Source organism: Glandiceps talaboti, chromosome 22 (assembly GCF_964340395.1).
Source record: "Glandiceps talaboti chromosome 22, keGlaTala1.1, whole genome shotgun sequence".
Lineage (NCBI taxonomy): Eukaryota > Metazoa > Hemichordata > Enteropneusta > Spengelidae > Glandiceps > Glandiceps talaboti.
In genome coordinates, this window is record NC_135570.1 from 12231627 (window position 1) to 12248524 (window position 16898).

The following is a 16898-nucleotide window of genomic DNA, read 5'->3' on the forward strand; positions in this document are numbered from 1 at the left end:
CATGTGATCTGTTCGTGGTTTATGCAAATATTACATGTAAATCAGTGCTACGTGGTCTCTGATCACATCACATCACATCACATCACGCTGATGAAGACATTAAATGAATCACGCCGTGGTCACAGGTTGGATCGACTTAGGGAAGGCTCATGCAACGGGTTTTGGGATGGAAGAACAGTAAAAAGTACTAACATTACTAATGACAGGTGTTTGAATTATTTTACGCAAAATCCTTGAAACGTAAATTGTGTTTTTCAATCGGGCGTTACTGATTTAAAATTCCACGAAGACGTCAGTCAGAAAATGCTAGTAAGTCGAATGCTTACTCCCCCCCCGAAATAATTTTGGCAATTCCCTTTACAGATGATGACGTCAACATTCCGCTTGTGTATAAATAGTGAGTTTAATACTAGCAGCCACGTATTCGATTCACTAAAATGGCGTCGAACAGGAGCATGATTCTACTTTGGGTGACAGTCGCCGTACTTATTCCTCACTGGACAACTTCTTCACCGGTTAAAAGACAGCTAGATCCAGGTCAGTTGGATTGGAACGTTAGAACAGAGTCTATTCGATTTTGGCAAGAAAATGACTGTTCGTTTCCACCACCAAGTTTTCACACAACAGTATACGGGAGTGCCGATAAATTGAAAGTTTGTAATTTGTCATATAATCCTATGAGTATCATTGCTGATGTATGTAATGGGTTTTTTCAGTCCACAAAACCCCTCTGTCACATAGCTATACCGATGGTGGAGGAGACTTTAAAAGCAGTGGCGTCACGCCCCGTGAGTGAATTGTGTGACAGTATCCGATCTATGATGTCAGTAGACTCCACGAAGGATTTCTTTCACTACACAACAATTAACCTTTTTTCTGACAAATACAGTCAGAGTTGTGAGAGGCTATGTGGCTGGGGACAACCCCTTCATGACGTGTGTTCGGCAATGTACTTGACGGTATCTGTACGAAATGGCAAACTAGGAGACGATGGAACTGCCACCAAAATGTTCCCGAACGGTACGAATCTTGTCCGTACATGCGAGTTGCTGGAACAGTGACACGAACCTGAGTCGATTCACCGAACTGCTCAAATCGTGTCACCGTAACACCAGTTCGCATATAGGACACACAAGTCAGTAAATTCCAAGCTGAAATGTTTGAGAATCTTGTTTAAACTAATTTCGTATCTTCTGCATGAGTTTCATCCATTTACCAACTTTCATATTATTTCCATAAACCAACTGCCTGTGGCACTAATATATTTCTATATAAATCAGTGGACCACACTCCGGGTCCATCATTAATATTAACAAATAACACCCACCATGTATGTATTTAATACTGAGACTTTAATACATCCACGCACCCGCTGCTGTTTTAGTCAATAATATATATAACCCATAATAAACTCTGTTATATTTGCATGTGTAGGAGGGTATGTTGTAACAAAATAAAATGATTTCTTTAACAACAGCAGTGCTTTAAATGCCTTTGTATGTAAAATTACTACATTTGAAATCCATTCTTTACAATTAAAGTCAACCTTCAGAAGTGTAAAAGGTCCCCAGTTTTTATTTGTACTTTTGGGGTGTATTCCAAAACTGTTAAATTTAATGAACCCAGATAACTATATTCATTCATTGATTTGACTGCAACACATAAACTGTGATTAGAAAAGTGAAAATGGTTTTTCCTCCCAACTGTGTACTGAAACAAAGGTATATACATGTACCATGTATGAAAGAAATTTATAGTGAAAAGACATCATGTGTAAGCATGACAAGCTGCAGTGAATGGACACTGGCTACAATCATGTATGAGGGGGAATGGGGCTCAGACTTTGAGCATGGCAAAACAAAGGAAATGATTTGTCAGGGCTTGTTATCCTACCAATGTTATATAACAAGTAGAAAAAATATTCCATGTATGTAGCATGCGTTTTTAAAAAACTAAATGTTAGTCTATAAGTCATACTGATGTTAAAGTCTTATTAACCAATTTATTCATAACTAAAAGTAATTCTAACAAAATGTTTAAAGTTCTTTTGTGTCCATTTGTATATACTGTTAAAATCCTAAATATGTATATATGCAACTTCAAGGTTCTTGGCAAGAGTTCTCCCCAGGTCTGATCACCATCTGTAAAGTGTTAGTAATGGATCCGTCCATCACTTTCTTGAAAAAACCCCCAAAAACTAAAAAAAACATGATGTGTTTTTTTCTTATGCAAATCTCCTATGGCTTATAGTGGTTGTTTTTTCTGGGGAGAACTCTGTCTGAGGTTAGATTAAACTTCATTGACATTTCTGTTTTTCTTGACAACAAGTCATCAGTGTTACCCAGTAGCAACAATTGAAGTTTTCATATGTTTGCTCATTTTTTGTTGAGTATCATGTATTTTTAAATTCTAATTTTCAGGCAGAGACCTCAAACTTTTTTCACAACTAAATTATACCTGTGATAAATATAGAGCTTTATACATTGATCACACTATAGTCATTTGAAATACAAAGCTAGTTAATATTCAAAAGCTGAGTGGAGGGGATGGGTTAGTAGGAGGTAGGTGGTGAGGGAGCTTGTCCCAGAGTTTATACATGTAGACCTGAGTGGAGGGGGTTGGGGGGTTGGGTTAGTGGGGGTAGGGGGTGAGGGAGCTTGTCCCAGAGTTTACAAACCTGAGTGGAGGGGATGGGCTAGTGGGGTGGGTGGTGAGGGAGCTTGTCCCAGCGTTTATAGACCTGAGTGGAGGGGATGGGTTAGTGGGGTGGTGGATGTGGGAGCTTGTCCCAAAGTTTACAAACCTGGGGGGGGGGGGGGGGGGGGGTAGCAATAACACAATAACAGCTCTTTCAGTCTACTGCTACCTTCTGTTTCAAACACAAATAGTTTTAAATCTGTACTGAATTAGAGATAGATGTGTACGAATGAAGCTTTGTAAAAGAGTTTAGAAATTGGTCTGTAAAGTTCAAAGACATTCACTGGCTGGCTTCAAACACTACAGTCATGTTCCTATCATGACAAAATGTTGAAATCAAGATTTGATCTAAATATTTTACATCGGTGGAAGCCATGTATTGCTAACTAACAAACCCATTACTACATTCCTCAAGACCATTTTACATGTAGTAAAGTGTCGTCGTTTTGTAATTAGACTAAGCTGAGCGCTATGACAAAACAAAAGGTAGTAAGTTCAACTGAAACAATTTTGAATGATAAAGCTGATAAAGTGAATGTTCAGATAATAAAAGCTACATATACACTAGCTGTAACTGGAAAACCTTTTAAAACTGTTCTGTGAAGTACAATAACTTACTCGTAAAATCGTACACCATGAACAGTGTTGCATCACCTATGGGTAAATGTAGTTTTTGTAACTGTAAACACGATAAATCAAATCAAATTGATTTTTGGGTCCACACCCAAAAATCAGCAACCCTAATGTGATCACGATTTCAACATGTTACCATTCTACTTCTGGATATAATTAACCCCTAATTAACATACACAATGTTGAATTATCGGTATTTTAACAATAATCAGTGAATACTTCAAATTATTGAGTTCAGTACACATGGTAAACATACTTATATGATAGAAAGGTAAATAGCTATACACTTCTGAAGGTTGACTTTAATTGTAAAGCATGGACTATATTGTTGGTTGTCTGATTGAAAAAATAATACTCTAGACTACAGCTACAGCAGTTTTAAAAAGTGCATGTTGTGAATTCAATACTTTGTTTATATTTTGCTTTAATTAAAAGAGAATTATTCACAGCAGACTAGCAATTGTACTTCACAGTACAGTACCCAACACAAATAAACAGTTTTGTGTTAGAATCTTCCTTGTTTCATCAGAGAGTGATGTTGATTTGTGTTTACAATGAGATAAAATGTATTATTTTATATGTTTGCTTGCTGTCAGTTTCTATCTTTTGTTTTCTGTTATTTGTAGCAAAAAATTTATGAGGCGTAAAAACGTTGTACAGACTACTTTATACACTATAGTCACTGTGCTTTGATAACGATGACTTGCTACGCGTTGTTTGGAAATTAAAATGAATTGTTTTAATATATTCTGCTTTTTTAGTCGCGTCACCATCCAAAGATTTAGTGCTTTTATATAATTTGCATAAAATATCCTTTCAACCAATCAGGAACAGATCTCTGTCACAGCTGTTCCATTTCATCATGTATGAAATTGAAATATTTGCACGGACAGTCAACAGTTGGAAACAAAGGTAGAAAATGTTAAATCTATCCCATAATATACTTCAGCACTCTGTCTTTTAAAGCTGTGATATTGAAAAACAAAGCTGGATTTTGTGATGATTTATTGTTGAAGCTACAAATGTTGCTGGTTGTATGATGTAGAAACACCATTTGAATATGAAGGTGCATTGAATAATAATTGTATCAGGGAGGCCGTACTTAGTTTTATGTTTCTGATGACACGACCGACCTTATATTTCTTCAATCTGGTGAAATTTAAGAAAAATTGACGGCCTGTACATTAAGATTAATGGAGTCCTGATGAGTGAATGATTAGAGTGGGTGGCTTGGAAGCTGCAGGTTGCAGGATGAATGGTTAGAGTGGGTGGCTTGGAAGCTGCAGGTTGCAGGTGTGAGCCACATCGCTGCCATTTGTTTCTGAGTGGCTAAAGTCCTTGGGCAAGATTTGAACCATGATTGTGCCCCAGCTGTATAATTGTGGACCTGGTAGGATGGAGGTCGCAATGTAAATGCTTTAATCCTATGCGCTTATAAAGGATGCAATGGATTGTATGCTCCCCAGGGAGTTGAGGAAGTATAAAGGGCCATTGTGCTGATATAGAGATGATCCAGGTGTAATGCCAGGTGTAATACTGTAATTGTAAAGCACTTTGAGCACAAAGTGGGGAAGCGCTATATAAAAACCAACATTATTATTATTTATTATTATTATCTGAAAAATATCACAACATCACTGATTGTCAGACGGTGACCCCATGAGCACACATCTGAACGAAAATTATTCTGTATTGCTGAAATCCAGGAAATTGTATCAAACTAAAAATTCAGTTTCCTTCTGACTTTTAAGTGTCATTTCTAAGTCATGAAAAATTATGCCATTCTAGGAAATAATATGAAGTTGATAAAAATTAAAAATTATTCCATTCTAGGAAATAATATGAAGTTGGTAAAATTCAGAATTACATGTATTCCTTTGTAGGAAATAATATGAAGTTGGTAAAATTCAAAAATGATTTCATTCCTAACAAGCTAGTGTCCGCTAAAACTGGTGTTCCTACCTTAGGAGGTCGTCCCTTCCTGTCTCCTATGTTGTCATGTACAGTAAGTGGTAAAGGGATGGTGACATGTAGCAGGTAAACCTACCTTTTGTGTGAGAAATGGGTGGGTAGCAGGTAAACCTACCTTTGGTTGGTAAATGGGTGGGTAGCAGGTAAACCTACCTTTGGTTGGTAAATAGGTGGGTAGCAGGTAAACCTACCTTTGGTTGGCAAATGGGTGGGTAGCAGGTAAACCTACCTTTTGTGTGAGAAATGGGTGGGTAGCAGGTAAACCTACCTTTTGTGTGAGAAATGGGTGGGTAGCAGGTAAACCTACCTTTTGTGTGAGAAATGGGTGGGTAGCAGGTAAACCTACCCTTGTGCTGTAAATGGATGGGTGGCAGGTAAACCTACCTTTTGTGTGTGAAATGGGTGGGTAGCAGGTAAACCCATGCCTGTGTGGTAAATGGGTGGGTAGCATGTAAACCTACCTTTGTGTGGTGAATGGGTTAGAAGCAGGTACCTACCCTTGTGCTGTAAATGGATAGGTGGCAGGTAAACCTACCTTTTTTGGGTGGGTAGCAGGTAAACCCACATTTGCTTGGTAAATGGGTAGGTAGCAGGTAAGCCTATTGTGTTTGGTACATGTAAATAGGTGGGTAGCAGGTAAATCCACCCTTAATGAAATGGGTGGATGGCAGGTAAACCATACTGTATGTTAAGCATTATTAGCAACCTGTGTGTTGTGCTTATAAACACACCCTATAGATCAAGGTTTGCTTGCTATGATATGAACTGAATGACATGAGCATGTAATGCGATTACACTTACAGTTTTAATATTCCCTCATAGGGTTAGGATATGTAATACTTGTACTTTAGCCTGCAGCACAAATACAGTGTACACATAAACATACAAATGTACATGTGTACCTTCAGGCATTTATGTCTTACATTATCTAGTGTCAAATTACATGTGTACATTGTAGTTGGTTCTGTTGACAGGCAAATGTTTACTATACCATACCATATGATAGCTAGAACTGTTTACTTGACATCTCCAGTGTCAAAGTAGTTGGTTCTGTTGACAGGCAACTTTTACTATACATGATAGCCAGAACTATTTGCAGTACATCTAAAATATCGAATTATCTGGGCCTGTTGACAGGACACATTCACTAAATTCACTACCATAATTATGATAATCAGAACTGTCCGAGTGACAGTATATTCAGAGTACTAATAATCAATTTACATTTTATGGCCATATGTAGCTGTTCACACGTACATGTGTACACACAGATACACCCATAGTACCATTGGCTGCCACTGAATTTTGTAAGTGATCTTGGTACATTTTGTATCCTTGCAAAGTACATATATTATCAATAGAGCCTATATACTGCCTAAACAAATATACTGATTAGAGAACCCTGGTTAAAACCATAAACCATAGATGTTAATACTGCCCTAACAAAACACAGATAGTGAAACCTTGTAAATGACAAAGGAAATCTGGTAGCTTGAACCTTTAACTGAGCTATCAGGAAAAATGGTTGTGAACCTTGTAAAAAGACGAGTGAGCGTATTTTAGCTATATGTATATAATGGGTACCCTTTAAAACAAGTTTTGGGTCTTTGTAAAGTGACCTGGGAACACAGGTAGATTTCTTCCTGTTACAAAACATACTGATGACTTGTTGTCATGTGACCATGTCTTTCTAATTTTGGATTCCCAAATATTGGGACCATGATACATGTTTATCAGACTCTTTATATTGTCCAATTATGTTGCAGATGATACAGGTGTTTCAGCCGGAATTGAGGAAGGTCAGGAAGATGGAGATCAAAATTACATGGCCACTGGTGATGAACCTGACATTGAAGAGCCTGTGGAGAATGTTGATGAGCAAACTGATATAGGTACAGGATTTCAAGAACTTGGCATAAATACAGGATATCAGGAACCTGATGTGGGGCTTGACGATCAGCAAGCCCAGACTGGCCTGGGTGAACCGCAAACTGATACAGGTCTGGGTGAACCTCAAACTGATACAGGTCTGGGTGAACCGCAAACTGATACAGGTCTGGGTGAACCGCAAATTGATACAGGTCTGGGTGAACCACAAACTGATACAGGTCTGGGTGAACCGCAAACTGATACAGGTCTTGGTGAACTGCAGCCTGAAACTGGCCTGGGTGAGCAGCCTGATATGGGTACAGAATATCAACAACCTGATATGGGGCTTGGAAACCAGCCAGTCGATACTGGTCTGGGTGAAGAGCAAAATGACATAGATACAGGATATCAGCAACCTGGTGAAGATACAGGATATCAGCAACCTGGTATGGATACAGGATATCAACAACCTGGCCAAGATACAGGATATCAACAACCTGCCATGGGTCTTGAAGATCAGCCAGCCAATACTGGCATGGGTGAAGAGCAAAATGACATAGATACAGGATATCAGCAACCTGGCCAAGATACAGGATATCAGCAACCTGGTGAAGATACAGGATATCAACAACCTGGTATGGATACAGGATATCAACAACCTGACCAAGATACAGGATATCAGCAACCTGGCCAAGATACAGGATATCAGCAACCTGGCCAAGATACAGGATATCAACAACCTGGCCAAGATACAGGATATCAGCAACCTGGTGAAGATACAGGATATCAACAACCTGGTATGGATACAGGATATCAACAGCCTGGTGAAGATACAGGATATCAACAACCTGACATAGATACAGGATATCAGCAACCTGGTATGGATACAGGATATCAACAGCCTGGTGAAGATACAGGATATCAACAACCTGACATAGATACAGGATATCAGCAACCTGGTGAAGATACAGGATATCAACAACCTGGTGAAGATACAGGATATCAACAACCTGGCCAAGATACAGGATATCAACAACCTGGTGAAGATACAGGATATCAACAACTTGGTGAAGATACAGGATATCAGCAACCTGGTGAAGATACAGGATATCAACAACCTGACATAGATACAGGATATCAGCAACCTGGCCAAGATACAGGATATCAACAACCTGACATAGATACAGGATATCAACAACCTGGTATGGATACAGGATATCAACAACCTGGTGAAGATACAGGATATCAGCAACCTGGCCAAGATACAGGATATCAACAGCCTAACATAGATACAGGATATCAGCAACCTGGCGAAGGTACAGGATATCAACAACCTGGTGAAGATACAGGATATCAACAACCTGGTATGGATACAGGATATCAGCAACCTGGCCAAGATACAGGATATCAACAACCTGGTATGGATACAGGATATCAACAGCCTGGCTTGGACCCTTTTAAAGGTGAGGGAGATGACCGACAAGAAACGACAGATTTAAATACTGGCTCTCAACCACAACAGCCCTATGATGAAACTAATCAAGATCAAGGCGATTTATTCAATGAAAATCAAGATGACGCCAATCTAAATGATATACCTGGATTTATGAATAATGAAGGTCATTTTACTGACGCATTTGCCACTAATGCAGGAAGTCTGGCAGGTAGTAATAATGAGTTATCTGATAGTTTCTCTGATTCTCAACTCTCAGAATCAAATCTTGATTCAGATGAATCGGAAGATGACAGTTTTGACACAGATGGTGGTCAGATGATTCCAGATCCCAAGATACTTGAAAATGGCAACAATTTTCAACAAGGAGTAAGTGTCCAATGTTGATCAATCATGTAGTTAAAGGGAAACTCCAGTCCATTAGTCCCTAACTGGTGAAGCCAGAAGGGGACTACTATGTTGGGGTGTGCATGCATGTGTGTCCATTTGACATCAATCTGTAATCACTGTATGCATGAGCTGATTTCAACCAAACTTGGCACAAATGTCTGATACTATAGTGTGGGCATATGCACACCACATCGATTTTCTGACCCTTATGATAATGGCAGAATGGCAGCCATATTTGTCACTAAAAATTTAACATTTGAACCTTAATATATGAAGACCTTATTTAAGTGTGTGCATCCATGTGATCCATGATAATGTTCTACTGAGACTTTGACCTTTTTAGTTTAATCCAATTTATTTCAGACCTTGCATTGATTGCATGTTTTCAACCATTTTGGGCATTGTACAGATTACTAGCTAGCAGTACTAACCATTCAACCATCACAAGTCAACACCCAGCAATATACAATGTCTTTAATTTTCACATTCAGTACACAAACTTGGCACAATGTCTACATGTATGTGATGTTGTTTTCCGTTTTTTTCCCCTACAGGATACACCTTTTCAGACGTTTATTGAAGAGAAACCAACAAACCACCATTTCTTAGCTTATTCATTAACAGCTATCATTCTGGTTATGGGTGCCTATGTTATCTATCATAACAAACAAAAGGTAAGAGAAACCAAATATCTACATTGATTGGACAAATGAAGTAGTCAAATAGATGAACCTATGAAATCTATTTTGCTATATAACATCTTCTGTATTCATGTTCCCAGTCCTAGTAGTGTGTATATGCTAGTGGTATGTTTTATGTGCTGCTGTGTGATTGTAGTGTCACGCCACTATCATGCTGTGTGATGCTATAGTGTCATGCCAGTATCCTGTTGTGTGATGCATGTGATATGTTTTATGTACTGCTGTGTGATGCTAGTGTCATGGCAGTCTCCTGTTGTGTGATGCTATAGTGTCATGCCAGTATCCTGTTGTGTGATGCATGTGATATGTTTTATGTGCTGCTGTGTGATGCTAGCGTCATGGCAGTCTCCTGTTGTGTGATGCTACGCAGCTAGTGTCATGGCAGTCTCCTGTTGTGTGATGCTATAGTGTCATGCCAGTATCCTGTTGTGTGATGCATGTGATATGTTTTATGTGCTGTTGTGTGATGCTAGTCACTTAGTATTGTTGAAGTATCCTGTTGTGTGATATGCTAGTGAGATTTGAATGTGCTGTTCTGCTAGTAATATTTTGGTGTCTGGTACGGTATATTTTCTAACTTCTATAGAATAAAACTAATTGCAATGACAATGCATGTTTGTAGTGTAGCTGTAGTGTACATGTACATAATGATATTCTAGAATAGTCTGAGTTGTATCAATTATTGAGTTTTTAATCCGCTTTCCGTCATCAATGTGACAGCTGTGAAACAGGTTGTGTTCTTATCAACCAATTTAAAAATGTGTGATGCAACAGTAGTTTTATATTTTGATCATATATATGATATATATTGATAGATAACTGGTATACGATATATATATATATATATATATATATATATATATATATATATATATATATATATATATATATATATATATATATATATATATATATATATATATATATATATATATATATATATATATATATATATATATATATACAGGTTTTGAAAATTTGAACCAAATTATATGCTATAGACCCTACAGAACTGTTTCGTGAGGTGCGTAGTCCTCACTCATTAGGGGTAGTTATATATATATATATATATATATATATATATATATATATATATATATATATATATATATATATATATATATATATATATATATATATAGATAGATAGATAGATAGATAGATAGATAGATAGATAGATAGATAGATAGATAGATAGATAGATAGATAGATAGATAGATAGATAGATAGATAGATAGATAGATAGATAGATAGATAGATAGATAGATAGATAGATAGATAGATAGATAGATAACTGGTAGTTGATATATATTGATAGATAACTGGTAGTTGAATAGTTAGAATCTCACACAAACCAAGACAACAGACTAGCAACATGACTTTTCTTGTGGTACTATGGATGGTATTTACCTTTCTGATAGAATTATTAATCTCTAACAGGATTTATGGTTTATGTACAAAATATATGGGGGGTGGGGGGGGGTGTTGGTGGCTGAGCGGTTAGCTTGTACTCCTCTTACCACTGCTATCTGGGTTCAAACCTGTCAAGCATTACAATATTAGCCAGGTCTGTATGTAAGAAGGTGATCAGTTTGTCCCTGCTGAACAATGCACGTTTTCTGTTGGTACTCCGGTTTCCTCCTGCTTCTTCTTTTGCACTAGGGCACTGCTAAGTGGCAGCCGTTCAACAAATTTCCAAATTTATTTGGATTTATAAAGATTATTATTATTATATGGCAACAGTTTGAATGCATAATATCAGGATTATGTATTCTATTGTCGCGATGTCTGTACATATTTCATCAAACTATCACAGAAGGGGTATTATCACTGACAATCTGCTTGTTTTCGAGTCGAAGCAGTGTTTTTCAAAAATGAAAACAGTTAAAAGATAAAATAAAATAAAGGCCTGACCTACCTATGCAATTTTCTGAGCCCATTTTATTGGCGACACACAATTATTTTTTTTTTCGCCCTACTTATTAATAATAGTATTGATGATGTACTAAGAATATAGCCTTGTCATATGCCGTGAAAATTTGTGTTACACTGAAAATGGGCACACCTATGCAACAAGAACGAGATTAGTTTGAAATACTATGAATGCATGTATGGCTGCCATTTTCATTTGAAAGTATGTATTGTTGACGTTAAACATCAGGATGTATTTTCTTCTTCTAAAAAACCCAATTGATACCTTTTTTTTTTTCAAATTCACTGTGATGAACTGAAATTGTATTTTTCAGACAACAGTATTTTAGTTTGATTTCTCATTTGCATGGTCTGCATGATTTTTTTGTCAAAATTCATGAAATGTGATTAAAATCAGGAAGCATGAGATTAGGGGCCACAGCTTGCATGTTTGCATGGATTATTCATATTCGAATTTGCATTATTCTTTTGTAAATTTTGCAGCTGTGCCCATTTTTTTTCTCTTTTTTAGATTGTTGCCATCATTATTGAGGGCAGGAATCGTGGCAATGATAGGCGAAAAGGCACTGGAACCGAGTACCAAAAACTGACACAAGAAACAGTTGAAGCTTAAACTCTACTCTTTTGTTCGTTTGTTTCCTTTCCTCACCTATTAGATTGTTGCCATAGTGATAGAAGGTAGAGGTTCCAATGAGAGGCGGAAGCGTTCTGGTAGCTATCAACGATTGGAACAGACTGTTAGTGAAGCAATGCCAACTCTACAGAGCTCAACAAAAGCTGATGAAAAATATATATTTTAAAACAAGACATTCTGACTTTGCTTTAAAGGGATGTGATGGTGATGTAAACTTAGATGATATTAAAGAACTGATTTCTTACACACCAAGATGCCATTATGCTTACCTGATATCCTGAATTGATTCCTGACAGAGAAACTCAGTTTTTGACCAAGTTATCATCAGTTATGCCATGCAAGAGCCAAGTTGAAAAAAAAATATGGAATTTATACCCTGGTGGTACTACGCCACAACAATACACATCTATGTCATGACAACACATGTGTCTACATCATTGGTTCTGCTGTGTTTGAAATAGGAGTCAGTACGTTCAAAATTGCCATTACTTTCCTTGATTTTTCTTTGATATTACTGGTACTGGTATAATTATGTTATTCTCCAATATTTTTCTTCATTCAGCCAGAAAATATGCGTGACCTAAGGGGTCTCACTACTCGTCTATCGACTTGTAGTCACAAAGACCCCTTAGGTCATGTCTATTTTCATCGGCTGAACGAGGAAAAATATTGAGGACTAACAGCTAAGTGTAACTTGCCAACCATTTCTTTTTCAGTTTAGGAGACCTATTCATGGAGTTTATCTTCTTTTTTTTTTTTATAAATGTTTATGTAGTGTTCTGCTTTCTTGGGAAAGGCATGAAATATATTTTGGTTAATAAGTTGTATCGGTCAAAACAATGCAAACTTTGTGTATATTTGGGAGTCAGTATTCATATTACAGTGCATGGTAGAGCTGTAATATCAGATGCTACCATAGCACTATCAACAACACAGAGTACATTACTGTGGTATATTAACTCTATGTTTTGTAAACCGATTGTCAGAGTACTGTATCTTGTGGGATAGCCAGTCGATTTTGTTTTTATGGATTGTATGCCTCTGTTGTTTTGTTTTCTTATTGTGGACAGTTTTAACAGAGTACCGTCTATCATTTATGGTTCAACTTGGTGGAAGGTGTCATTCACTTCTAGCACTGTATACTGTCAGGTAGTGTCAAGTAGCATATCCCATGAATAGCGCCACCTAGTGGCAGAATAGCTGTAGTGATGAACATAAAAAGTAGTGAAAGATATCCCTTCATAATTTTTGTTTGTCATTACTTCACATAACCAGGATGTACTCAAGTGTACCACTAGAGGGCGCTGTATTTTGGGAAGATATGCTAATCTGTTGCAATGAATATTATAATTACAAAACTTTTACTTCCTCTGGCTATCTACTTACATTTCATAAAACTGAAAGTCTGGTGCTTACTGTTTACATGTTGAAATGACAATTTCTGGAGACAAAAATACACCCATGATGTAACAACTTACTACTTAATTAAATAGTGATGTGTAATCAGTCGGTAAACAGGTAAAATAATTCGTCCAATATGGGAGGGAAAATATTTAGTGTGGGATGGCAAAGGGACTGAATAAACCTTTATGTAAATATAGTCACTTCTGAAACAAATTACATTGTAATTAAATTGCTTATCAGACTCTCGTCAAAAGAAGAAATTGAGATGTACAAAATGCTAAAAAAAAATGAGAATCTTGTCCATTGAAATTAGGCGGGAAGGTGACAGGTAGTCATACTATGTTGGTGTCTATGTGATTACTTTGTAATATGAAGTGTTGGGAGTATAATTGTCATGAACTCAATATGTCTAGTGTTGTATGACTGTTACCATGCCTAAGTGTGTTAGCGCCCTCATCTGGGCAAGGGCATACTACTTTTGTTTTATAAGAAAAAATACAACTTTGATACTGGGTTGGGGTATATGTAGAGGCAGTGTATATGAAATAGACTATAAACCTCAATTATGTTATGCATGGTTTACTTATATTTCTGAATTTATGGTCCATTTTGTCATTGTAAAATTGCGGAGGTGTTATATCTTTAGGCTTGTGATGTGTGATCTCTATTTTTGTTTTAACATTCTTTTCAGAACTTGTCATCTTTTTCTTTGAAATAAGAACAATTATACAGCATGAGACAGGAATCACATGTATAAACAACCATTTGGCAATAATTCAACTTTTTGATGTTTCCAGTACGTGATATAGAAATACAACTCAATTCTATGAACCTGTAGAGTTTGCCAGTCTCAAGCTGTGCTAAAACTAGCCACTAGGAATGAGTTTCTTTATTGATTACAGTGTAAGCTTTCACTCCCTGGTGTTCAATTGTGAACAAATTGTTGATAAGGCCAGGGCTGACTAGTCTACTATTGTACATACACTGCAGTAAACTAACAACTTCACCGAAAACTGTGAACTCACACTCGGTGCAAGCTTTCGTGTTCTTCATTATTTTTAAAGTGGTATCAGTGTGTCCTCTAAGCCAATTTGACGCACCACTGACGCACACAATTTCTAGTGACGCACCAAAATTTGGTGTTTCCCTATCTCTCACTATGTGGTGACCCACAAGAAATGCCAGTTTTTCTCATTTTGACTCACAACAACAAAATTTGGTTGTCATTAGAGGGCACACTGCGCATGCACGGTATGGGTCGGTAACTTTAGCACAGCTTGCGACAGGCCAACTTGGCAGCTTGGTCGAATTGTTTTGTACCCATTTCATTGTATAAAATTGCCATTTTGATTCCCCTGACTACGTGTAGGTGGAGATACACAACAGGTTTTATCGCCAAAAGTTTATACTTTTTTTCTCGGATATGGTAATTTGATCTTTTAGATCAATTTTGTTAATGTGTGCTGCATACTAGTAGATAAAAAATACAAAGTGCAATTTATGGTAAAAAAATTATTGTGGTCAACAACTTGAAAAATAATGTCTATTATTTTGAAAAAAAACCATCTGAATTGTTCTTTGGCATTCAAAAGTAAATATGATTATTAAAAAATGAAATATGAAAAATTATGATAATTTCTTCCGAGTATATAAAATGCTAACATCCTATTTATGTTCAGAATAGAAACCATTTTGCATGTAGTCATTATTTATTGAAATTTCATCATTTTTTTTTTTAGTAGTTGTTGATGAGTTATTTATTTGGGTTTTTACCAGATAAAGTTTAATATATGCGCATTGATATTGTGATATTTTGATGCATTTGTACCAAAATATGCGGGCAACTGTAGTGGCAGAAGGCAACTGTTACTGAAACTTGGTACAGAAGACTGCCACCACAGTTGAAACTTGGCACAGGAGACTGCCACCACAGTTGAAATTTTGCACAGGAGACTGCCACCATAGTTGAAACTTGGCACAGAATATTGCTGCCACAGGTGAAACTCGACAGAGATACCGTCACCACTGTTGAAACTTTACAGATACTGTGGAGCAGCCGATTCTTTTGGTGCCTGAGAAATGTAATATCATATATTTTGGTTTTGGTTGCTTAGCTGAATCAGTGTTTCTGATTTGGGACAGGTTTTGGATAAAAATAAAAAAAATCTACAATTTTCAAACAAGAACATGTGTATCATTGTTTGATAGTATGTGAGATGATTATTTATGAGTGATCTACTGGAAATGATACCACTTCAATAGATATTGCCAAAATGCATACAAGTATGCACTACTAATTTATATACATATAACACCAAAGTCCATTCTTACCGTTCAGAAGTACTTAACAAAGCTATAAATATTGAAAGTATAATGCTTACAGAACAGAAAACTGACTGCTGATAGGGGAAACACATGTACAGTAACTTAAATTCTTCAACCCGAGTATAGTGTGTGTGTGTGTGTGTGCATGCATGCATGCATATGTATGTATGTATGTATGTGTGTGTGTGTGTGTGTGTATATATGTATGTATGTATGTGTGTGTGTGTGTATGTATGTATGTATGTATGCATGTATGCAAGCATGTATGTTTATCAACCATATACTATCGCGACTCCTTTCCATCACACCAAACTCCCAATATACAAATATTGCAAACTATGAAATTTATCATGAACAAAATATATACATTATTGTATCAATTTATTCAATGCAGTCATGACAAACTCCAATAATTACACAAAATATGAAATAACATCTAATTATAATACTAGTATATAATTCTTTGTTTCAAATAAACCATGTTTGATATAATTTTCTGTGTTTATTCTTCTCAGTTCATCTGAGTGTGGATATAGTATGCTGTAGGTATACATTAACAATGACATATATATATTAATATTCAAATTAAGATGTCTCTCAAAATAATTTTGGTATTTTAAATATTGATAATATCAAACATTTTTTGGTAACTTCTTGGAAACAATGGTACATGGATCAGTTTCAATATATACTTAGTTTCATTCAAGACACTATATCACAGCATATATACAAAAGTGATACGCTTTAAAAAAAAAAATCCAGTCTGTACTCTTATATTCCAGTTTATTGAAAAGATAACAAACATATAGTGTGGCAAATAAGGGTATTATTTGGTTTATACTCTCTGATTCAACCATTTCAGTTAAAATTTGATACATAATTCAACAGA

At 36.4% G+C, this 16898-nt stretch overlaps 1 protein-coding gene across 4 annotated transcripts; it reads left to right on the forward strand.

Moving 5' to 3' along the window:
• Positions 1-426: 426 nt before the first annotated feature.
• LOC144451966 (uncharacterized) lies at positions 427-15850 on the forward strand. Of its 4 annotated transcripts, XM_078142902.1 has the most exons (5): positions 439-1020; positions 7068-8633; positions 8883-8992; positions 9568-9687; positions 12303-15850. In XM_078142902.1, exons 1-5 carry the CDS (start codon positions 456-458, stop codon positions 12444-12446), a joined length of 2505 nt encoding a protein of 834 aa, XP_077999028.1. In that variant the 5' UTR covers positions 439-455; the 3' UTR covers positions 12447-15850. The 4 variants fall into 4 exon arrangements, with proteins under 4 accessions (XP_077999029.1, XP_077999028.1, XP_077999026.1 ...); XM_078142903.1 differs by having other exon boundaries at positions 427-537; positions 7068-8992; XM_078142900.1 differs by having other exon boundaries at positions 7068-8992.
• The last annotated feature ends 1048 nt before the right edge of the window (positions 15851-16898 follow it).

Excerpts from the sequence above, each read along its gene's own strand:
- LOC144451966 (XM_078142900.1), top strand. The coding sequence starts at position 456 with ATGATTCTACTTTGGGTGACAGTCGCCGTACTTATTCCTCACTGGACA. Across the intron at positions 1,021-7,067 it reads CACCAAAATGTTCCCGAACG|ATGATACAGGTGTTTCAGCC; the intron begins GTACGAATCTTG and ends ATTATGTTGCAG. Across the intron at positions 9,688-12,302 it reads TCTATCATAACAAACAAAAG|ATTGTTGCCATAGTGATAGA; the intron begins GTAAGAGAAACC and ends CTCACCTATTAG.